At 45.0% G+C, this 25,164-nt stretch overlaps 1 protein-coding gene across 1 annotated transcript in view; it reads right to left on the minus strand.

Annotated features, from left to right (window-relative positions):
* Positions 1-25,164, minus strand: part of FAM13A (family with sequence similarity 13 member A) — a 174,930-nt gene that overhangs the window by 136,504 nt on the left and 13,262 nt on the right. The window contains 3 exon segments of the mRNA XM_056855228.1: positions 56-136; positions 7,182-7,341; positions 21,331-21,511. Of these exon segments, the coding sequence (XP_056711206.1) occupies positions 56-136; positions 7,182-7,341; positions 21,331-21,511 (422 nt within the window).

Genomic DNA, 25,164 nt, shown 5'->3' on the forward strand with positions numbered 1-25,164 from the left:
TGTCAAGACTATAATGGAAGTTGTAGCTACTAATATGAAGTCTGATTTTCAGTACCTTGTTTCTGGGGCTAGGCGTTGGCGTTTCTCTTTCATAACTGCTCAGAATGATTGGCAGGTTCCGCTGGCAGCTGGCCTCCTATAATGAGATACATTAATTAAAAGGTATAAGCAGAGTTGAAAACAGTAAGAATACTCCCTCCCTTTTACTCACATGAATTAATCTCTCTCACCCTAAGCAGCTATACAAAAGCAGAGCTTAATAGCTGGATACAAGTACCTCTATGCAAAAAACAGAACAGTCTGGCTCAGGATTTCAATGAGCCAAATCCTGGTTCCATAAATTAACTGCAGTTGAAATAAACCATGTTTTCAAGTTATTTTTGAGTTGAGTCATTGTGTCTAGCCAATCCAAATTCTGTGCCAATCAAAACCAGAGTCTGCGCCCTGTTCAGATGAAGACAATTGAGCAATGATCTATTCATAGGCTTTGAAAGGGGTCTGTTCAACGGCAATCCGTCCAGGCTCCCAAGTGGAGATAGACAGGTTACCAAAATAAATAAGGTGTGGTAGTGTTGAAGATTTAGGAAACGGAAATCTTCCCTCTCCAGTTGTAAACTGTAATCCAGAAAGTACAAGACTGGCCCTGTCGTGACTATAGTGTATTTCCTAAAGTTTGCTCAAACTCACCAAAAAAACACTGGTGGCACAAAAAACAGAATCTGCTGAAGAAAGATATTTGGGAAGAAAGATATTTGGGGTCAATATATTATCATATTAAACCCAGTCATGGAATTCTAAGGAATTAGCTGAATATGCCCTCCACCCACAGGCAGAGATTGCTGGTATCCCAAGTCAAACCCCAAGGACTGATAATACACTGGCAAATTTCTGATGACTGAAAGCAGCAGATTCAAAGGTAACCCTAACCATATCGTGGTACAATGTTTTATCACAGAGCTGCAACTTCTTATCCAAAAAATATGGTTCTTTTATACTTCAAACACCAAAATAAGTAAATTAAATTATTACTTCACTGGAGCATTCTCCTCTCCCTGGATTTGAAAGCCTGAATTTAAATTTCATAATGTGGATCGAGGCTTTACTCTTGGATTATAGATGGGGAATAGTCACAGCTCAAAGGCAAGACCAGATGCATGGGTCAGTTAGTCCAATTCCTGGCACCAAAGGAAGGCCCTTTTCCCTATCATGTGAGTATTCTGCTACTCACTGACCTCTAATAATATTCCTAAAAGATACTATTCCTTTCAAGGGAATGCCCTATTCTAGAGTGCACCTATAAGGTAGACAGTCAACCTGAGTACAGATGCTACTAATGGCATGGGAAGCAGAGGGACTGGGAAATGCTTGGGTATGAGCAGGAAAGTCCAGGAGCCTGGATGTAGCACCAAGTCAAGCTTAATTTGTCTCTCCAGCACTACACAGCTGTGCCAAGGCCACTACACCCCACCACCTCTGCCTGTTGCCACTAAGCTGGGCAGTGTGGGGGGGGCAATAATGGGAAAAATTGGCAGGTGATCAGCATTGCGCCGACATCATTATGTCACTTCTGGCACAACCTGGAAGTGATATCAATGTATCAGGTGACACTCTAGCATTTGCCCAAAACTCTATGATTAAATCATAGAGGGTTTTCATCATGGTAAGTCTCCCACTAGTTGCCAGCCTCTTAGGGGCTATCCAGGTCAGGGTTATGGCATTCTAAAAGGTAAAGGTAAAGGTTCCCTGTGCAAGCACCGGGTCATTCCTGACCCATGGGGTGACGTCACATCCTGACGTTTACTAGGCAGACTTTTGTTTACGGGGTGGTTTGCCAGTGCCTTCCCCAGTCGTCTACACTTAACCCCCAGCAAGCTGGGTACTCCTTGACCGACCTCGGAAGGATGGAAGGCTGAGTCGACCTTGAGCCGGCTACCTGAAACCGACTTCCGTTGGGATCGAACTCAGGTCGTGAGCAGAGCTTGGACTGCAGTACTGCAGCTTACCACTCTGCGCCATGTGGGAGGGGAGGAGGCTTATGGCATTCTACAATGGCATAATATAGACTTGGTTTCTGATGTTGTATTCATCAACACCAATATATTTGTTAACACTCTCGAGAACCAGTTCAATGTATCGATCTGGCCACAGCCACAAACAAGGACCTGGGAGACACACATTCAAATCCCCATGTGAACATATTTATTTAGATAGTTATATCTCTTTTAACGCCAACGAAGACTCAAAGCAGTTTACAACACCATTCTCCCTTCCTCCATTTTATTCTCACAGCAACAACCCTGTGAGATAGTTTAGACTGAGAGAGTGGCTGGCCCAAAGTAACCCAGCAAGATTCCATGGTAGAGTAGGGATTTGAACCTGAGTGTCCCAGATCTAGGGCTGCCAGGTCTCCTGCTCCGGCAGGAGGCCGCGGCGCAGTTCACAATGCATCCTCCCATGTTTCCGTCCCAAACCCTCCTACCAATTGCCAGAGAGCCTGGTACCAATAACCAGATCCCAGGCTGACATTCATACAACTACATCATGTTGACCCCTGAAGCTTATTGGGTGACCATGGGTGGGCCAGTTGCTTCTTGAAGGGGGGGTTGTTGTTGTTGTGAGGATAAAATGTGTTAGAGGAGAACCAGATAGGCTGCCCTGGGCTCCTTGGTTGATGTGTAAGACAGAAATGTAATGGATAGGACAGTGTCCTTGGAAAAAAGATTTCGAAGAAATTACTGCACCTTCAGAGGGTAAAAGTGATCGACTCCCTCTTCTACTTACAACTAAAAGTATACCGAAGGCAAAGGACATGCAAACCTAAACTGGTCTACTCAGAAATAAATCCCATTGAGTTTAGTGTGCATAGGGCTGCGGCCTTAAATGCTTATGAACTTTCGCCCACAAGAGATTGTATTGCTCTCCCAATCTTTCCTCATTTAAAAATGTTGTGCAGCATTAGGTTTGTTTCTTCTCCCCCACCCTCCCATCTGCTCAATGAAGCACAAACTGATCTGTGAGAAGAAAATGTTCCCTCAGGGAGGCAACATCAATCAAAGAAACAAACAAGGTTTCTAGAGGGATGCCTTCATGTGCTCTGCTCCAATTATATCCACCCATATTTACTATTTTAACCTCACTGGCATGAACTTTGGTCGGGATGATGGAAAACTGGTGTTGGCTGACTTCATTTGGTAATAGAGTTAACAGCGGGTGTGTCCAGCTCCCTGGGCGGACAGCACTTCTTGGAGAAGAAAGAACATCCTATCTACTTGAACTATAACCTGGAAGCAAAGTTATCCATTACAGCCGGAGTATGTGTTACATTTGCCACACAATCTCTGCGGTAGACATGACGTGTGGTCTGGCTGTAGAAGAGAACTTCCACGTTAAAGGTCAAGTAGAGAGGATGCTCTTTCCTCAGTGTGGTGAATTTTTGCCCCACTCTCCAATAATGTTTAGAAGTCCTTGCTAAGTAAGGGGTGCCAACCTGTAAGCATCCCCAAACCCTATTCTGAGCAGCTTCTTGTTGTTACAGACTATCATCATATGATGGCAATGCTCCATGAGATAAATGCTTCTCCACCCCATTCCCCTTCCTGCCATAGTATTTAGAATTTGCCGCACAGATTTTCTTTTCAGCAATGCACCCATTACATAGGTAGGGTTGCCAACCTCCAGGTACTAGCTGTAGATCTTCTGCTATTACAACAGATCTCCAGCTGACAGATCAGTTCACCTGGAGAAAATGGCTGCTTTGGCAATTGGATTCTATGGCACTGAAGTCCCTCTCCATGGCTGCTAAGCAGGGTTGGCACTGATCAGTACGTGGATGGGAGACCACCAAGGAAGGCCAGGGTCACTACGCAGGGATAGGCAATGGCAAACCACCTCTGAACGTCTCTTGTCTTGAAAAGCCTATGGCAAAATTAAGTAGAAAATGACAATAGCCTTTATCGTGCACTTAAACATAAGCACCAGGCAAACACCTCCGTGGAGAGGGTTCCAAACATTTGGTGTCACTATCAAGGTGGCTGTATGCCCGGTCACCACCTGCCTCACTCCTGAAGGTAGGGGAGTTTCAAGAACATTATTTTGTTGTTCTTAAGAACATAAGAAAGGCCATGCTGGGTCAGACCAAGGTCCATCACATCCAGCAGTCTGTTCACACAGTGGCTAACCAGGTGCCTCTAGGAAGCCCAGAAACAAGTCAACTGCAGCAGCATTGACCTGCCTGTGTTCCACAGCACCTAATATAATAGGCATGCTCCTCTGATCTTGGTGAATTTTTGCCCCACTCTCCAATAATGTTTAGAAGTCCTTACTAAGTAAGGGGTGCCAACCTGAAAGCATCCCCAAACCCTATTCCGAGCAGCTTCTTGTTGTGACAGTCATCATATGATGGCACCCCACCCCCCCTTCCTGCCACAGTATTTAGAATTCGCCACACAGATTCCCTTTCCAGCAATGCACCCATTGGAGAGAATAGGTATGCATCATGACTAGTAGCCATTTTTACTAGTAGCCATGATTTGTTTTAATGATGGGTGAGGTTTGGGTGTGTGTGTTAAAATGTGATTTTATTACGTATGTTTTGTTCGTCAGCCATCTTGGTGACCCTTGTGAGGGCAGAAAGATGGGATATAAATTTTGTGAAATAAAATGAATAAATAAACGAAGTAAATAAGTAAACCAATAAAGTCATCAGATCCTCAAATTACTAGGGCTTCAGGAGTCTCACAAGTTCATCTCAGAGTTCAAGGACTGGCGGTGCACTCCCAAAGAAGGTGGGGATGGCAAAGGCCGTAATCCTCTCAGATCAGGTTTCCCCAACTAACAGGAGGGGTGTTTGCTGCCCAAAGGTGGCATCAGGTTGCAGGAGGCAGTGACAGCTGGCAGTAAAGGGACTGAACAGAAGGCATGGAAAGCGAAGGGGGATGGGGAAGAGAATCTAACAAAATCCATCACACATAGCTCAAAAGGGGGATGGGCGCAAATGATGCTGATAGTAACTGGATGGGCTCTGCTTTGGAATATTTTCCTTCTGGCTTAAACGTGTAGTAAGCGATCAAGCCAAAGGTCATTTATGCAGGGGAAATGTGTGTTTGGTTTGCTGCACAGTTTTCGGATCCGAATTCTCAAACATCATATGCATGAGGGCTTCCCCCCCACCAAAGAAATTCCAGGAGTACCTTGTGATTAATTATGCATCCCCAGTGAATCATGCAGTATCTGAGTCCCTCCCCCTGAAAACGCAGCCTTGTTGCAGTTTACTTGGAGGGGGTGGGTCAGCTCTTAAAGGGACTTCTCCCTGTCTGTGTGTGTGCTTTTGCAAAGCTGGGTATTCCTCCCCTTCTTTCTTCAACAGCTATCTGCCAGGAGCTGCCTTCCAGCCTCTTCGGTTGGTGTCTTCCTGCAAATTTCATGAAAGTTTCACTCCCTCTTTTGTGCTTCACTTTGAGGGATGGGGTTGGATGGGAGGGACAGACATGTGTGAGAGAGAAGCCAATATGGGCGTGGGGAGAGAAACCCAAAGTTATGACTATGCATGGAAATGGCGGGGATTTGCCTCACTCTTTGCCTCGAAGCAGAACTGCGGGGAAAGAACGAGGCGGGAGCGAAGTGACTTCTAAAGGTTAGTAAAACCATGAATAATGCAAAGGAAGCCTTGAAGAAGTCCAGCAGGGATCGTGAGCTAAATACCCCAAACAGAACAGCATTCAAAAGCTCAGTTTCCTGTGCAATAGAGGGAGAATGAGGGGAAAATCACAGCTAAGTTTCCTCCAGATGGGCAACTAAGAGTCACTGTGGTAGGCTATAATCTTCCAGAGGGTCTTGACCCCTGCCCCTTGGTCAGCTTTCCTGCTCATTGTGTGTCCTTCCCCCTAAGCTCCCCATGAGGGAAAGAAGCAGGCACAGGAGAAGGGCAGAATTTGGGTTAAAAAATGGGCCACAGGGAAAGGGTGAAGCGCCTCTTCCCCACCTGCCCCTTCCTTCTCTCCCAAGTACAGCCTCCTGAGGCTGCTTTTCAGTTCAGACAAACGCGATCTGGACTTAAATGTGACTGTGTGTAGTAGGGAACTTTGCTCCCCACTTGTCAAAAAGAAAACAAATGATGAATAAATGCATCTGTAAAGTTGTAGCACCAGCCTCAAACCACAGGCAACCACAGACTACACTGTGCCATCCCTGCAACTCTAGAAGAGAAACCCTCACAGAGCTCACAGATGCTTGGTATTGTGTGATGTCAACGTGGTGTGGTGGTTACACTAAGGACTGGGAGACTGGGGGCCAGATTAGACGTGATGGCATCCTCATGCCACGATGGGGACGCTGCCATCGTTTTAAAGTGATTTAAAAATGCCACTAAGGACTGATCCTGACTGGGCCCACAGCATGGCAGGCTGAGGTACTCTTGTCCCTCTCCCATGTCTTATCAATCGCCAAAATGGCTGCACCCTCATCCCCCCATAGCCATTTTGGACCTGGGGGTTGGGTGGGAAGAGATTGCCAAGCTGTAGGACCAATCAGGATTGGGCCATCACAGCATTTTAAATAGGGTTGCCAATCTCCAGGTACTAGCTGGAGCTCTCCTCTATTACAATCGATCTCAGGCCGATAGGGATCAGTTCACCGAGAAAATGGCCGCTTTGGCAATTGGACTCTATGGCATTGAAGTCCCTCCCCTCCCAAACCCCGCTCTCCTCAGGCTCTGCCCCAAAAACCTCCTGTTGGTGGCAAAGAGGGACCTGGCAACCTTAATTTTAAATCACTTTAAAATGGAAGCAGTGGTGGTCATAAGGAAGCCATCATGTCTAGTTTGGCCCTCAGCCAAGAAGTTCACTGGTTGACCTCGGACCAGTCACCTTCTGCCTAGCCTACCTCACATGAGGGCTGTGAAGACAAAGTGGGCAGAAAGAACTATGTACATGACCTTGAGCTCATGGGGAGAAGGGTGGGATAAAAACAGAAAGGGTTGGATCAACAGATCCATTCCACCAGAGGAAGGGTTTCTCTCACATGGAAGTACCCTTCCTCTGAGGCCTTCCCTAGATGCCTGAAGCTCTTTCACTGGAGGAAGAACTTCCATTGGCTGAACAGATCAATGGGATCCAACCCATACTGTGTGACTTCTTCACTCACATCAATGAAAAGCAAAAAACAGCTCTCTCAGAAACACTCACTTTCACCAATATAATTTTTGCTAATTCCTCACATGGGTGCTTTTCTTTCTCCTCCTTTGTGAGTTGCCACTCAAACAAAGAGGTATAGTCTTCCAGCATCTGGGCCATGAGTTTGTTGCAGATTTCCAGCTCCTTCATACCTTCAAATCCAGAAGATACACTGCAAAAAAAAAAAAAGTTTGGAGCATTAAAAATACACACGGTGCTTAATGGCTCCTATCGGGATAACTATCTGCCAGCCAACTGGGTCATCAGGGAAAGGAAGCTGCCAGGGATCAAGTCACAAGACAGACTTGATCCAATCCCCATCTCTTTCCATAAACCACGAGGCTGAGGCTGAGCCTTGTTTATTCTGCATATAGCTTCTTCAACAGCAGGGCTGAATTATGAAGAGGAAGGTAATACACTAACAACTACAATCCTAAAGAGCCTTTTGCTATTTTAAGGACATTGACATCAATGGGTTTAAAAGGGTGTAACTCTGCTTAGAATTGTATTGTGAATCCTACAGTTCTGTTGTGTAGCAGAAAAGGAAGCAAGGGAGTAATACACCTGGGGCCTGCTACTAACTTCTCTGTAGGCACAATCCCAGAGGCAAAGTACTGCCAGAACAGCCTCTAAATCCAACAGCTGGTAAAAATAAATGCTCTTTACCAGCACTCAGTTCCTTATTTTTCATTTTACTTCTCATTAATTCCACTTCACCTACCCCCACCAGTTAGGGTTGCCAACCTCCAGGTACTAGCTAGAGATCTCCTGCTATTACAACTGATCTTCAGCCAATAGAGATCAGTTCCCCTGGAGAACATGGCCGCTTTGGCAATTGGACTCTATGGCATTGAAGTCCCTCCCCTCCCCAAACCCTGCCCTCCTCAGGCTCGGCCCCAAAACCTCCCACCGGTGGCAAAGAGGGACCTGGCAACCCTACCACCAGTCCCAGTATGTGTGTGTAAACAGCCATCAAGTCACAGTTGACTCATGGCAACCCCTCATGGGGTTTTCAAGGCAAGAGATGAACTTGGGCTTCTTTGGTGGTCTCCCATCCAAGTACTAACCAGAGCCAAACCTGCTTAGCTTCTGAGATACAAGATTTGGCTAGCCAGGGCCATTCAGGTCAGGGTAGTCCCAGTATACATCATAATAATTTAGCATTAAGCAAGTATTGTGAATGGTATACAATCAGAACAATAATTCATTTAATCCAACTTCTTGTTGCCCATAGTGGCTAACCAAGGGCACAGAATGCCCAGAGCAGGGATACAGAGGCCAAAGACCTCTCCCTGATCCTGCACCCCAGCATTGAAAGGCATACTATTTCTAACCATGGAGGTTCTCATTTAATTGTCATGGCTAATAGTCACTGATGAGCCTCTCCTCCATAAATTTGTCTAACCTCCTTGTAAAGCCACCTGCCAAACTAGACATAACATCCACCACAAGTCAGGTTGGGGTTCCCTGAATTCAATCCCCAAATCGCGTTCTCTGACCTGGCTTACAGACCGTGACATTGGGGAACTAAAGTTCTCAAGTGCTCTGGGGCCTGGTTTGGTGTGGGGGGAGAGAGCTTCAAAGGTTGAGCGTCAAACTATAAACTATAACAAAATAATTACATTTATTGCCAACTGTACACTATAAAATTGTTAAAAACCCAGGGCCTGGGATGCAAGCTACATATAAAAATGTCATCTAGGTTGTGTGAGCAACTATCCATGTCTTAACGATTTGGGTTAAGCCACACAAAATATTAGGCATTATACGGCCTCTTATATGCATGCAATTCTTTTTTGTAAAATCTATTTATAGTTATGATATGAGTAAAATTAATTTGGCTTTTTGTCTCCCTTTTCTTATGGTTTTCTATTTTCAGATAAAAATATCTCATAAGGTTCATTTCCAGATGTGGTTTTTTTAAAATAACTTTCTGTATTTATGACCAATGAGGAAGGCCTATTCGGGCCCAAAATCGTCTGGTCTTGCATTGGTCATTTATAGTGATTATATATCAACTGTGTATAAGAATTTTATAACTGATGTTTCTATATGTAGCCGGCATTCCAGGCCCTGTATTTTTAACAAATTTATAGTGTACACCTTGCAATAAATGTAATCATTTTGTTATAGTGCATAGTTAGTAGCTCAATCTTTGAAGCTCTCTCTATATATTTGGTTGAGTGCCCCCCTTTTTTTGTTGTTCTATTGTAATTTGGTGGGGAGGAGAGCAGGGGCTTCAGCCTTCCTCCCATGCCATTTCAGCTCACTCTCTCCCTGTACCGTGCAGAAGTCACGTCTAGTTTGGCCCTAAGCTTCTGATCACAACCACAATACAGCCTCTTGGATTTCTTACTACTGTTTTAATGTTTACAAAAATCATCCTTCCCATCTCACGATAAAGTCCAGTGGAAGAGCAGAATTAAGCTTTCCCAGATAAGAACAGCAATCATAACCTTTGCTTATGTCAATCTCTTTTTAAGAAATGATTAACCTTTTGCATGTTTTGATTCTCAGCAGTGACTGTTGCTCTAAAAGCCAACTGGCATTCCTTCACGATATCCTGACCTTTCCCCCAACACGACCACACTGTTCTTTGCTGTTCACTCTTGCATACTCTGTTCAGACACTATGCCAAACCATAGTTAAGGGACCGTGGCTAAGAATCCAGGTATGACTAAGTGCACAGCCCAGCCTGGCAAAACACGGCTCATGACGGACTAACAATCCACAATCAGGAAACATAGTCTGAACTTGGGGTTTGCAATGTTGGTTTGCACTGATGCTAGTTTGGTGTGATATCTGAATCGGCAAAGCTTTTATGACTGTTGCTTTGCCTACAAAAGCCACTGCGTTTAGACACAGGATTGCAAAGCGGGAGGGAAAAGAAATTTGAGAAGGCGTTTTAATGCATAGTTTGCTTGTATGTTCGGAAGCTTAAGACGTGGCTTATGTTCTAAAATATGGCTAGCACAAGCCACATGGAAGGCCTGATTCCTTTATGCCTGCAATCTGTTTCACAATGACAGCTTCCTTTGGATTACTAACATGTTTCACCCTGTGTAAGACACAGGCTGAGGCAAAGTGCCATTTTGCAAGAGGAGACGGAGGAGGAGAAGAGTTGGTTTTTATATTCTATCACTTAAGAATCAAAACGGTTTACAATCTCCTTCCCTTCCCCTCCCCACAACAGACACCCTGTGAGGTAGGGCTGAGAGAGCTCTAATAGTTGTGACTAGCACAAGGTCACCCAGCTGGCTTCATGTGGAGGAGTGGGGAAACCAACCCAGTTCACCAGATTAGCATTTGCCGCTCATGTGGAGGAATGGGGAATCAAACCCACTTCTCCAGATTAAAGTTCACCGCTCCAAACCACCGTTCTTAACCACTACACCATGCATACGAAGGGCATACCAATGGCATGGAGCCCTGTTAGTCGTAAGTGGCCTCTAAGATTCCCCAGGTATATCAGAGCGATCTATTCAAATACGGGAAGCATAAATACTGCTGATGCTCTATGTGTTAGTTTGCTGGCCTTTGCCTGTTTGTGTTCCCGCTCACTGTCCAGTTACATAAAACTAGAATTGCAGATAATTTCCCAGAAGCAAAAGGTGGAAACCTCTGAGCTTGAAGGCTCACTCTTGGTTCTGTTTCAAAATGCCAGGAATAAATTGCTGTTTATGTGCATTACTGGAGCAGCATCTGGGCAGCTATGCCCTGCACTTAAATGGAATGAAATGTCTGGTTTGCAATTACTATATTGATGTCAAACTGACCTGGCCTAGGAATACAAGAGACAGTGGTACATCATTACAGAAAACTAACCAGGCAACATATCCTAACAACTGGAGAGATGGACTCAAGGCTGCCCCAAGTATTCAACTCATAAACTGAAAACGGAAGTTCTCACAATACATTGTAATAGCAATGAAATCTCTGAAGGATTTTCTTGGTAAGCAGTAGAGTTCATTTTTTGGGCAACATATAGAGACGTTTTTAAAGAAAAACTGAGGGTCCCCACCCTTGTAGTGGTTAAGAGTGGTGGTTTGGAGCGGTGGACTCTAATCTGGAGAACCGGGTTTGATTCCCCACTCCTCCATATGAGCGGTGGACTCTTAATCTGGTGAACCGGGTTGGTTTCCCCACTCCTACACTTGAAGCCAGCTGGATGACCTTGGGCTGGTCACAGCTCTCTCAGAGCTCTCTCAACCCCACCTACCTCACAGGGGAGGGGAAGTGAAGGTGATTGTAAGCCGGTTTGATTCTTCCTGAAGAGGTAGAGAAAGTCGACATATAAAAACCATCTCTTCTTCTTGCAATTCTGAGATTCTAACTCAACTATTAAGCAATGGTTTGCAGAAAGATGCTAAATTCAAATTTTGGAGAATCTGCTCTGGACTAAAACATGCCTGATGGAAATGGAAGGAAGACTCCAAAAAGCAATTTCAGGGAGGTGTAAAAGGGCACTTGGTCTGCATGCAATTCCTGAAGACCTGAGAAGAGGCACGTATTCAAACAAACAACTCCCCCACCCCCAGCCTTACTTGTCTCTCCATCGAGACTCAAGGCCACTGCGAGTCTCGAACTGCTCACTCGAGAGATATCAGGTAGAGATTTAACCTGTGTGCTGTGACTAACAGATCAGTTCCACTGGAGAAAGTGGCTGCTTTGGAAGGTGGACCCTACGGTATTACACACTGCTGAGTTCCTCCCCTCTCCAAACCCCGTTCTCCACACGCTTTACCCCCAAATCTCCAGGAATTTCACAACCTGGAGTTAGCAACCCTAGCTGTGATCCAGCTCTGTCCAAAAGAGGCAGCTGCAGGGAGACCAACCACACCAGGCAAGGGCATTGGATGGGTTGGAGCCAGACTAAATTTTCCAGTGGCAGAATTGAATTTCCCTGCTTTCATCCCTCCCACAGATCTGCACAAAAATACTACTTCTGGGGAATACGTGGAGGACTCTGTGGAATGCAGGGCGGCCTGCAGCAAGAAGAAGAACTCAGTAGAAATTAGCAGTTCACTCTGGATGCAAGCCTTGGAGTGCTGGAAAATCAGAGAGCTCACAACTGAGGAAAGAGAAGGAAGAGTAACAGGCCTCCAGCTATTTATGGGTGAAGGTTGAATACATGATTGCCCAGACAAGTGATTTTAAGACATTCCCTTCAATAATGTGCAAAACTCTGATAACAGGATTAGTCATTCCTTTCTTATTGTTCAGACTTTTGCATGCGCTCGAGCACTGTGGTCCAGCTAAAGCAACATGATGGCAGCTTATGCCATTACTCAGAGTAGGATCACTTTGTTTGTTCCCCCACCCCCATGACCTATATGCACTGTTACAAAATTTTGCCCTATCACTAAATGAAAAAAAAAACAATGGATATTTAATCTCCCTGGGTCTATTCCCAGGGTTATGATCCAGGATTATGATCCCAGAGTTATGAGACAGGGTTGGATCATCTACACACATGGATGCCATAATTCACCTGAGAAAGGAGTCGATACCATTATTGTTGACAGCAGAGAAGTTTTTAAAATACAACCTAGATAGAAACATAATAATTATACCTACTATCAAGCAGGAGTCTGACTCTGTATGGGAGATCCTTATGCGTGTGTGTGTAAAGTGCCATCAAGTCACAGCTGACATGGGGAGAGACTGTGACTCAGTGGTAGAGCCTCTGCTTGGCATGCAAAAGGTCCCAGGTTCAATCCCCGGCATCTCCAGTTAAAGGGACTAGGCAAGTGGGTGATGTGGAAAGACCCCTGCCTGAGACCCCGGAGAGCCACTGCCGGTCTAAGTAGACAATACTGACTTTGCTGGACCAAGGGTCTGATTCAGTATAAGGCAGCTTCATGGGTTTATGGCGACCCCAGCAAGGAGCTTTCAAGACATGGGAGAAGAAGAGGTGGTTTATCATTGCCTTCCTCTGTAGAGTCCTCTTTGGTGGTCTCCCTTCCAAGTACTGACCCTGCTTAGCTTCAAGATCTGAAGGGATTGGGCTACACCACACTGCCTTCCCTCCAGGGTAGATCCTTATACTGGTGGGGAAAACATCATCACCACTGCAAGAAGAATACTATGTGAGGTCCCATAATAAGAAAAAGTAAAGAAGATGGAATGGTTAGGAGCCTGGCTGGATTCCAAAGGGGATGTGCACATGTCCAGAGAAAGCAGAAAGTATGTAATGAATGGAAATAGCCACACACCACTACTATCAAACTGCCCAAATAGTAGAAATGTTAATGGTAACATGGCCATAAAGACCGACTTGATGAGAAGGAGAGCGACAGTCAGTTTCTAACTTTGCTTCCCTGAGTGCATTATCTAGTTCTTTTCCACCCTGCATCTTCTAGCTCTTCTCTTCCCTTGCCCCCCCGTACCCTCCCTCCCACCATCCCTTGCTTCCTTATGGTGCCTGCTACCCAATCCACCTCCTCTCCTCCATAGTGACAAGGGTGGTGGACAAACTAAGAGCTGACCATGGTAACATCATCACTCATCCCTTCCTGAGAGCCTCTCCAGTCAATATCACGTTCTTCGCTCACCACAGAGGAAGAAGAGGAAGAGATCTTGGTGTGAATCAGCGACCTACATCTGACATATTCCATATCACATTACCAGTTCCTGAATCACTCAGGCTGACACAATCTGATTACAGCACATTAGCATTTCATTAAAAGACTTTTGAGGAATGTGGCTACATGGAACTAAAACACTGTAATCCCCAGACAGTCAAGTCCTGTCACATCCATATTGCTACCAGTTCCTATCATTCTGTCTCAGGGCACGAAAGGGCCCAAGGTCTCTGAGGTAGCTTTCTGGCCAAATGGGGACTTAAACCCAAACTCCTGAACATCATACCTATTACAGCACACTGGCTGGTATCCTACCACTCCGCTCAGCAGAGTCAGAAGCCTTCCTCCAGCCTAAGGAGCCTTCCATTGCAGGAAGAATTACTTCTGTAGGCTGGAGGAAGGCTTCTGACTTTGCTGAGCAAGAAGAGGAGAGAAGAACTGGTTTTTTAAATGCCGACTTTCTCTACCACTTAAGGAAGAATCAAACCGGCTTACAATCACCTTCCCTTCCCCTCCCCACAACAGACATCCTGTGAGGTAGGTGGGGCTGAGAGAGTGTGACTAACCCAAGGTCACCCAGCTGGCTTCATGTGGAGGAGTGGGGAAGCCAACCTGGTTCACCAGATTAGCCTCCGCCACTCATGTGGAGGAGTGGGGAATCAAACCCGGTTCTCCAGATCAGAGTCCACCGCTCCAAACCACCACTCTTAACCGCTACACCACACTGGCAAGAGAATATAAGCCACTGCCTCTTATTTCTAGGGTGCCTACTCAGTTTTTGTGGAACTCTGAGCATGTGCATTGGGCCTCATCAATACTCTTGATTAAGCACAGAGCATGCACAGAGCTCACCTTACGCCCCCTTATGTCTGTGCAGTGGAAGAGAAGGTTGATAGTAGTGGGCAAGAGATCTTTCTGTGCAGGTTTTCCACAATTATTATCACTGGGGAACATATGATAAGCTTTCAATGGATCATTTAATTACAAATCAATATTGTTTTAAGTGAGGTAAATGTTGCTGAATGGGCTTTTGAAAACTTTGCTCAATCCAGAATATGTAAGAGCTACTGAATGTTAAATCCTGAGCTCCCTGGTGGCATACTGAAAAGTAGGGTTGCCAACCTCCAGGTTGGGGCCTGGAATTCTCCTGGAATTACAACTGATCTCCAAGCGACAGAGTTCAGTTCTCCTGGAGAAAATGGTTGCTTTGGAAGGTGGACTGTATGATATTATACCCCACTGAAGTCCCTTCCCACCCCAGACCCTGCCCTCCCCAAGCTCCACCCCCAACATCTCCAGAAATTTCCCAACCTGGAGTCGGCAACCCTAACCATGGCCATGTCCGCACTGCGCGTTTGCAGCTCCAATTTCCTTGCATATTCCCACTTCATCTCACCCGAAGGATTCCGAGGACGTCTCCAGAGCACAATTTCTCCGCGTTAAGCGCATCCGCTTATACGGCGAATTAATAAAATAAAACGCCTTCCACACCAGGTGCCTTAAAGTGGGAACATGCAATGTGTGTTCAATCCACTTCCTGCGGCCAGCCAACCCCCGCACTCCCCCCGCCTCCCTTACTAACGCTGGACCAATCGCCGTCCTTGCTTGGAGCGCCGACTGGGCATGCGTGGGAGCGTGCCGGTCTTCGGGCTTATCAAATGCAGCGGAGAAAGGCGGCGCGGTGGGAACAGAAATTTAAAGTCGTTTTGGATACTTGTGTACTGGACGCATGTAAATTGCGAGGTAAATTGCTAGTGCGTTCACGGGCCATGTCTTAAATTCTGCAATTTTTAAAGCAGCCTCCTATACATTCACAATTTTAAGCAACGGAATAAAATCTGACTGTTTGCTGCTGTGGTTTCGGGTTTTGTCTTGTCTTTTAAAACTCTCCCCTCAGAAAGGAATCTCCCTCGTAAAGACACAAATGTAGAACAGTAACAATTATGTCTATTTATCTTATCTAATCCAAGCTGGGCAGCATACAGAGAGAGAAACAAGAGGTCAACTTTTGTAGCTAAACATTCTGCAGCACAAACGGTAGTGAGAATTGAGGTCTACTAAAATTGCTCTGCGGGATTAAGTGGAATGACAATGTAATCCGCACAGGGGGTCAATTGATTGCTCATGGTATCTCTGGTCTACATTCTTGTGGTCTGACTTGGGACAAAATGAAACTGGCAGGTGAAAGCAATGGATGGGGGGGGAGAAAGAGGGCATGCAAAACACACACACACACACTTTTTACCCAGTCAAAAGCAGTAAAAACAGGTGGATGACTAATCCAGGAAAGGCAAAGATGACAGCCGCAATCGGTTCGCTGACAATCATGTGTGTGTGTTAAGTGCCATCAAGTCGCTTCCGACTCATGGCGACCCTATGAATGAAAGTCCTCCAAAATGTCCTATCTTTGACAGCCTTGCTCAGATCTTGCAAATTGAAGGCTGTGGCTTCAATATCCCCCGCTATTCTATATGTTTCTCAAGAACCTCCAAAACGTCTGCAGTTGGCAACTATGGAATGACATCCATGAAGTTCTCCCACTCAGCTTGAAGAGGCATGAAGAGGTGTCCACCTTTAAACTGACCTTATTCTATTCCATGCAAAACATGAATATTGTAACAACATAGTTCCTTTCCTTAAAATATACCCCAAATGCTCCACTGTTGTCATAAGAACATAAGAAAAGTCCTGCAGGATCAAACCAAGGCCCATCAAATCCAGCTGTTTGTTCACACAGTGGCCAACCAGGTGCCTCTAGGAAGCCCCCAAACAAGACGACTGCAGCAGCACCATCCTGCCTGTGCTCCACAGCACCTAAGATAATAGGCATGCTCCTCTGAACATGTCAGCCTAACAGCAAGACATTCCATAGATTAGTAATCTACACACACAAAGACAGTCTTCGTTCTTCCTTATTTGGGCTTCTAGCAAGGCAAGAAAAACCAAAGGAGAAGGATATAGACACAATAAATAAGATAAAGCTCATACCAGACCATTTCTGCTCCCCACCCTGTGATGCTGTAGACACTTTCAGACGTATAGAACATTATTTGGGGCAAAAATTATCTGTAAAACTTTGACATTTGACCATGTAAGACACTGGCCTAGTAAAATTCACCGGGAATAAAGAAAAATAAAAGGTACCAGGTACTAAAGGTTAAATATTAAAATGATGCATTAACAAGAATCTCACTCGAAGCATCAAATATGATGCGTGCTTTCAGTGTTCAAAGTCAAACATTAATGGACCTGAGCACCATGATATTAAGCATTATACCTCAATGAGTAAATATTTCTCCAAAGAGAGGCATCTTGCACTACACCCTAGAGCAGGGGTGTCAAACATAATGCCTGGGGGCAGCATCCAGCCCTCTGGGAGCTCTTATCCGGCCCGCGAGGCCAGCCATCCCCAGTCCCGATCTAGGCTGGTGAGCCAGCTGCCACCCCCCCTTGCTCCCAAGGTGTCAATTATCAAAGACTGCTAAATAAAAGAAAATACTGTAAGAGTGTTATCGTTTTAAGCATGTTTGTATTTTAAGTAAAAAATAATATAATTAATTGGCTTTTCCTTTGTCTTCTATACAGTTTGTATCTCTGGTACCTGGCATTAAATTTTATGGTGGTGGTGGTGGTGGTGGTGGTGGAAGAGGAAGAAGAGGAAGAAGAATAAGAGTTGGTTTTTATATGCCGACTTTCTCTACCACTTAAGGGAGACTCAAATCAGCTTACAATCACCTTTCCTTCCCCTCCCCACAACAGACACCCTGTGAGGTGGGTGGGGATGAGAGAGCTCTTAATAGAACTGTAACTTGCCCAAGGTCACCCAGCTGGCTTTATGTAGAGGAGTGGGGAAACAAATCCAGTTCACCAGATTAGCCTCTGCCGCTCATGTGGAGGAGTGGGGAATCAAGTCCAGATCAGACTCCACCGCTCCAAACCACTGCACCACACTGGCTCTCATGGGCCAGTACACATGGGCCAGCCTGACCAAGTGACATTTATGTCATATCCAGCTCTCATAACAAATGGGTTCAACACCTCTGCTCTAGAGGGTTAAATAGCAGGGGAAAGGTTGTAGCTCAGCAGTAAAGCATCGGCTTTGCATGTGTAAGGTCCCAGGTTCAATTCCTGCTATCGTCATTTAAAAGGGTCAGGTAGGAGGTGATGAGAAAGACCTCCACCTGAGATCCTGGTCAGCCACTACCAATCAAAGTAGGAAGTAATGACCTTGATAGACCAATGGTCTAACTCAGCAGAAGGGCAGCTTCCTTTGACCAATCTGATTTCCTCTTGATTATTTATTTAAAATATTTATCTTGATCTCAGATATTCAAGGTTGGTAACAAAACAGCAAAAAACACAAGGTCACATACATCATATGTGTCCAGCAACATTAAAACCAATACACAAATTAAAACACATGGATAAAATGCAACTGTCCCTTCACCAAACTACTTCTGGATCAGAAGGAGGCTGCTGCATCCATGCAGAATTTCAAACAATCCGTCCATCATGGTGTTCCTTCCCAGTTCTTCATCTTTATATTTGTTGTCCACTGTTGGCAGACCACTTTCTCTTTTCCCCACTTCCTAGTAAAAGTTACCACTTTGCCAATACAGGCAGGAAAGTTGCTGCTTCCCATTAAGAAGCTGAACGAGAGATGCCAGACTTCGAACAGAAAACCTTCTGTGAATGCCAAATTTACATAGGTATTTTACTTTAAGAACATAAGAATGTAAGAAAAGCCATGCTGGATCAAACAAAGGCCCAACAAGTCAAGCAGTCTGTTCACACAGTGGCCAACCAGGTGCCTCTAGGAAGCCCACAAACAAGATGACTTCAGCAGCATTGTCCTGCCTGTGTTCCACAGCACCGAATATAATAGGCATGCTCCTCTGAGACTGGAGATAATAGGTATGCATAATGACTAGTATCCGTTTTAACTAGTAGCAGTGGATAGCCCTATCCTCCATGAACATGTCCGCTCCCCTCTTAAAGCCTTCCAAGTTGGTAGCCATCACCACATCCTGGGGCAGGGAGTCCCACAATTTAACTATGCATTGTGTAAAGAAATACTTCCTTTTATCAGTTTTGAATCTTTCACCCTCCAGCTTCAGCAGATGACCCAGCGTTCTGGTATTATGAGAGAGGGAGAAAAGCTTCTCCCTGTCCACACTCTCCATACTGTGGCCAGCCCTGTCAAGCCACCAAATTGCAACAAAATGCAGCTGCATACCTTTTCCCATATCAAGACACCCTCATTGCCCCTATCCACATTCCCCTTTGTTTCAAATCAGTTGGCATTGGGAACTGTGAACATACACACACACAAGACTGTCAACACAATGATTTGCTTACAGCACAAATAAAGTTGCTCGTTTTCATTACCGCCTACTGGTCAGCGCTCTCCAGATTCCACAGTCCCACAAACAGGCAAGTCACAAGGGAAAGAGGAAAGGAACAAAGAAAAACTAGCAGCAAAACAACAACCCCCAAGAAAAGCGTTCTTGACCTACAGCTTGAAACTAAGAAAGCAACTTCAGCATCTCAAAAAAAGGCAACAGGTTTAGGAAGTTTTTTTTTTAAGTCAGCAAGAATGAAGAGATTGTGCCATGTCACCGTGATAAGAACATATCAAATAACGTTAATACTTTATTTCTAAAAACTGTCATGTCATCCTCCTGTCGGGTGCACTGCCTCTAAATTCCACAGCTAAATTTTATACAGTGAAGATGAATGCGCCTGCCTGTTAAAATAAACACTACACTAGCAGCACAATCCTATGCCGTTTTTCCAGTCCAAGCCCACTGAAATACATGGGCTTAGGGTGGAGTAACTCACCATAGGATGGCACTGCCCTACCCTTTTGGATTGTAGCATTCTGGTACAAACCAGTCAACCCTGTATATTACTCAATGCAACACATCCAAGTTAGCATGCTTCCAAAATCATCTCGGCACACGCTGCATTTTTATCGCACCACGTTAGGCATTATATTTCACCGGATTCCCAGAGTACAGCAAATTTACATCAAATACCGGTGAAAAAAAGAAACGAGTGTGTTAAATGGGAGCAAGTCCTGTTCTTCTGCCCGAGAGTTCCTGCATCTTGGTAAGTTAACTTGCCATTAGATAAAAGGGTCAAAGTTTATGCTGAGACAGACGATTAATCTGGCAGCGGTTCTCCGAGGTCTCAGGCAAGAGACTTTCCCCAGCTTTTTAAACTGGGGAAGCCAAGGACTGAACCTCGGATTTCTTATGCGGTGCACTGGAACTATCACTGAGATATGGCTCCTACCCATAAACCTATCAAGTGCTAAGGGCTAATTTGTGGGCTTACCACTTGCTCAATTAAGAAGATCCTTTTTATTATAGGTTGGATCCAGACAACTTTTTAAAATCAATCTCACCCAACTCCTCCTTATTGCAGCTCCAAACCCACATGGCTTTGGTTCATGCAGACCCCATGATCCCCAACATAATGTTTTTCATCGTCAAAGGAGATAGTTTCAGAAGGAAGCCATGTTGGTCTGCAGTAGAACAGCTAGATTCAACTCCAGTAGCACCTTTGAGACTAAAAAGATCGTTGGGGTATAAGCTTCCGAGAGTCAAAGCTCCTTTCGTCAGATTTTGAACAAAGAAAGCTTTGACTCTCAGAAGCGTATACCCTCAAAATCTTGTTGGTCTCTAAGGTGCTACTGGACTTGACCCTAGATGGTCAACGGAGACTCTCTTTTTCACCAGTGGAAAAGCTTTTTGGATCTAAGAAGAAGAAAAAGAATAGTTGGTTTTTATATGCCGACTTTCTCTACCACTTAAGGAAGAATCAAACTGGCTTACAATTACCTTCACCTCCCCCTCCCCACAACAGACACCCTGTGAGGTAGGTGGGGCTGAGAGAGTGTGACCAGCCCAAGGTCACCCAGCTGGCTTCATGTGGAGGAGTGGGGAAACCAACTTGGTTTACCAGATTAGAGTCCACCACTCAGGTGGAGGAGTGGGGAATTAAACCCGATTCTTCAGATTAGAGTCCACCGCTCCAAACCACCGCTCTTAACCACTACGCCATGCTGGCTTTTAACCCCTAGAGCAGGGGTGTCAATCTGGCAGCCCGGATCCAGCCCCCGGAGGGCTGCTAAGCGGCCTGCGATCCAAGACCCGCCCCCCCGCCGCCTCCCGGGTGCGCCAGGCCCCCAGCAGGGGCTAGGTGCGCTTTCCCCGCCACCCCCTGCACTCTCCCTGGCGCAGCCAGGCTGCCACTTGCATTGCTGCAGACCTGGCCTCCCGACTGGTACTCCCCCCCCCCCATTCACGGAGGCCAGGTCTACCCTTTGGTTTCTAGGGCATAGAAACCAATGGGTAAACCTGGCCTCTATGGAGTCTCAGTTGAGAGGCCAGGTCTACCGCCATAAAAACCAATGGGTAGACCTGGCCTCTGTGGCGGGGTGGGTGGGAGTATAGCCAAACAATTTGCTGTAGTGTCAGTCAGCTGTGTGTGGCTAGCCCCCCCCACCCCAGTCTACATCCTGCCCCAATTTCAGCCCCAAACTGGGAGTTTCGCTTAAGCAAGGAACTTACTGAAAACAGTTTGGTCCAAAAACGGTCGCAAGGTTGGAAACCGTCATCCTGTTCTCAGAGTGGTGCTCAGCGACTCTCCTCAGGAACCGGCAAAGGTACTTCAGGAGGCAATAGTGGGCCTCGGGAAGCTGCCTCAGGAGCTCTCTCAAAGCATTTGCGTTCAGGCCAAAATTTTGCTTTTCTGTAGGTGAGGAAAAAAAATACAACAAGGTTCTAAACACCAAATAAAGAACTGGCAGGAGGCTGAAAGATCAAATTGGTATATTGCGATAGTGGGCCTCGGGAAGCTGCCTCAGGAGCTCTCTCAAAACATTCACGTTCAGGCCAGAATTTTGCTTGTCTGTGTGTGTGTTAAGTGCCGTCAAGCCGCTTCCGACTCGTGGCAACCCTATGAATCAAAGTCCTCTAAAACATCCTGTCCTTAACAGCCTTGCTCAGATCTTGCAAACTGAGGGCCATCTGCTGAAGCTGGAGGGTGAGAGATTCAAAGCAGATAAAAGTACACGACGCATAGTCAAATTGTGGAACTCCCTGCCCCAGGATGTGGTGATGGCTGCCAACTTGGAAGGTTTTATGAGGGGAGTGGACATGCACAGGGAGGAGAGGGGTATTCCATGGCTACTAGTAAAAATTGATACTAGTCATGATGCATACTTATTCTCTCCAGGACGGGAGGAGCATGTCTATTATATTAGGTGCTGTGGAGCACAGGCAGGACAATACTGCTACAGTCGTCTTGAGGGCTTCCTAGAGGCACCTGGTTGGCCACTGTGTGAACAGACTGGTGGACTTGATGGGCCTGGGTCTGATCCAGCATGGCTTTTCTGTTGTTCCTATGTTCTTATGTAACAACAGCATAAAAAAAATCAAACACAACAGTGTGGCTAAAGGCAGGTCTTAAAGGAAATTCTACACGTGCAACTGAACTGACCATCAACCTTCTGTTGTATTCAACTCACACAAGCTTCATGATCTTCCTATATTTCAGTTTTTGGACGGAGAGGAGTTTTAGGAAGAAAACTCTAATGCAGGGGTGATCAATTTTTGGGGTGGAAGTGCCAACCCCCCCCCTCCACAATGTCTACCTGAGATGATGTTAGCGTGCCAGCAAACAAAAGAGGGGAGAGGATGCCAGTTCTTGGTCAGACATTCTGGGAACAAGACGAGTCCCAGCAGCAGTGCAGCAGGCGCCTCAAGAGGTTTGCATCAGGTGCTTGGGGGAAAGAATCAGCCCTTTGTGCTGAGCAAAACGATGTGGCGTCCCGCCACATGGCACCTGTGAAAGGGGTTGCCTACCCTGATCTAATATCAGTCTTCAGTATGATCCTAGCTTGAACATGTGACTTTCAAACATTTGGAGTGGTGGACCCCCCTGTTAGTAAAGCCATTTGGACTTTGGATCAAAACATTCCCATTTAAAGTCCCAAATACCAAAATATTCTAAATAAGCCCAAGCCAAGCTAAATGGAGACTGTGAGGCAACCAGGTGTGCTCAGAAACGACCCATTTTGCAATTTAGCTTAGTCTTGCATGCTACAAGTGCTTATCAAATGACAGGGCGGGACATTAGGTTATGAGGTTGCTCTCTTGTGGCTGGAGGTTTGAGGCTACAGTTACTACACGTCCAGCTCAACTCAATGAACTGAACAGCTGTTGTATGGATGTTGTGCCCTTTTTAAAATAGCAGGAGAGGTTGAAAACCCAGCCCAAATGTTTATATGTTTGTTTGTGTTTAAAAATAAAACTTACTTAAAAAATACCAACCCAAATGTAGAGAGACAGGCCATTTTATGAGTAGTTAGGGATGACCCTTGCAACCACGCTGCAGATTTGGGGACTCTACCTCCAAAAATGCTCCCACAGGAGCTTCGAAAAAAATCCCCATACACTACAATGGACCCAAATTTTTTGGTAAACCCGGAAATAAGCCAAATACTGGTATTTACCGGTATGGGTATTTGGCTTATTCCGGGTTTACCGGAAAAAAATCAGGCCCAATAAACCCGAACCCAAAATGTACCTAATTTTTTTTTGCACAACCCTATTTACCACACATCTGTGTGGTAAACTTTTCCTTAGTACTGTACTTGGTAGGGTGATACAGATTGAGATCTCCCACACCAGGGTACTTTGTGCCCAGATAATTGTTAATGTATCATGGTATAAAAGTAAGTGGGTTGTCATATCATTTAGTCAAACAGTGAGGAGAATTTTGCTAACTTCCTGCACCTGGTCAGAAATCTAGATGAGCAGGAGAAGACTATAATTCTCACCGAAACAAGATGATACAGAGGACTGGTTTACCAAGTGGTCTTTCAATAGAATAATGTAAAAATATTTGTCTTTTTGCTTCATGAGCTGGATATATATGTTACTTAAGACATACATTTGCCAACCAATAGAAGTTCCTTTCCATGGGTACCATGATTATTACTGCTACAGTACAATAATGACATCCAAATGTAGTTTAATCTGAATACTATCTTATTAATGTTGCTTACCTTAAAGTATCTGGCCCCTGTTTATGTAATACTGATCATACAGAACTTTCAGATCACCTTTGGTTTTAAACAAATGAAATGACTGACTGTCCATATGGTTTTCATTTGAAATGTGGAGTTGGAGGAGAGTGTTACGGATACCGTGGACCATCAACAAGGCAAATCAGTGGCCTCTAGATCAAATCACGCCTAAACTCTCCCTAGAAGCTAAAATTACTAATCTGAGGCTATCATACTTTGGGAACATTATGAGAAGACAAGAGTCACTGGAAAAGACAATAATGTTAGGAATAGTTGAAGGCAGCAGGGAAAGAGGAAAACACAACATGAAATGGATTGACTCAATCACAGACAATCTGCAAGACCTGAACAAGGCTGTTAATGATAGGATATTTTGGAGGTCATTAATTTATAGGGTCGCCATGTTGGAAGTGACTTGATGGCCTTAACACACACACCCAAGTGGTTGTATTCAATCCACTTTAAATGGGTAAATGAGAGCCTGTGGACGAATCTGACCTACTGTCTTTTTATTAGATTCAACATACACACCATGGATTATGGGTTACATAGCCAAAGGAACAAGCCTTTCCCCTATCAAAACTGTTCTTCTAAATAAATGGGTCACCAGAATGGGGTAGAAGAATGTGGGGGGAGCAGAGCAAACATGACTTCTGCCCTAAAAGGGTGGAGGGGGAGAACAGAAATTGAAAGATTTATTTTTTACCTAAAAATATCGGACTCCTGATTAACGAAAAAGGGGAAATATGGTCAGAGGAACCAATGGAAGAAATATATAAAGAAATGCAAAAATCAAAACAAGGATTGGCAGGAAAAATCTACAGGAAAATGATTTCAAATAAAGATAAGACAATAACATGTTTACAAAAAACTTGGAGTAAGGAAGGTCAGATATCAGAAAACACAGCAGGTAAAATTATGAAAGGACTAGAGGAAATAAAAGTAATTAAATTCAATGAATTGGAACATAATTTTTTTACAAAATGGTATAAAACACCAGCGCAATTAGCGAATATGTTTCCAGGACTAAGCCCCATGTGTGGCACTGTAGACAATCTAAGGGTTGGTTCTCCCACATGTGGTGGGAATGCCCAGAGGTTAGGGTCTTTTGGACACAAATACTAGAAATTATAAGGAGAAAATGTAAAGTATCTTTAACCATAGATTTTAACCTAATGTTAATGAGGACAACAGGGAACTCGGGGGTAAACAAGAGGGATCAGGCCATATTCAAGGCTATGTTATTAGCAAGCAAAGCAGTAATAGCTCTGGGTTGGAAGGATAAAAGTAAATGGACTATAGAAATCTGGCA

This window comes from Euleptes europaea, chromosome 9, assembly GCF_029931775.1.
Source record: "Euleptes europaea isolate rEulEur1 chromosome 9, rEulEur1.hap1, whole genome shotgun sequence".
Taxonomy (NCBI): Eukaryota; Metazoa; Chordata; class Lepidosauria; order Squamata; family Sphaerodactylidae; genus Euleptes; species Euleptes europaea.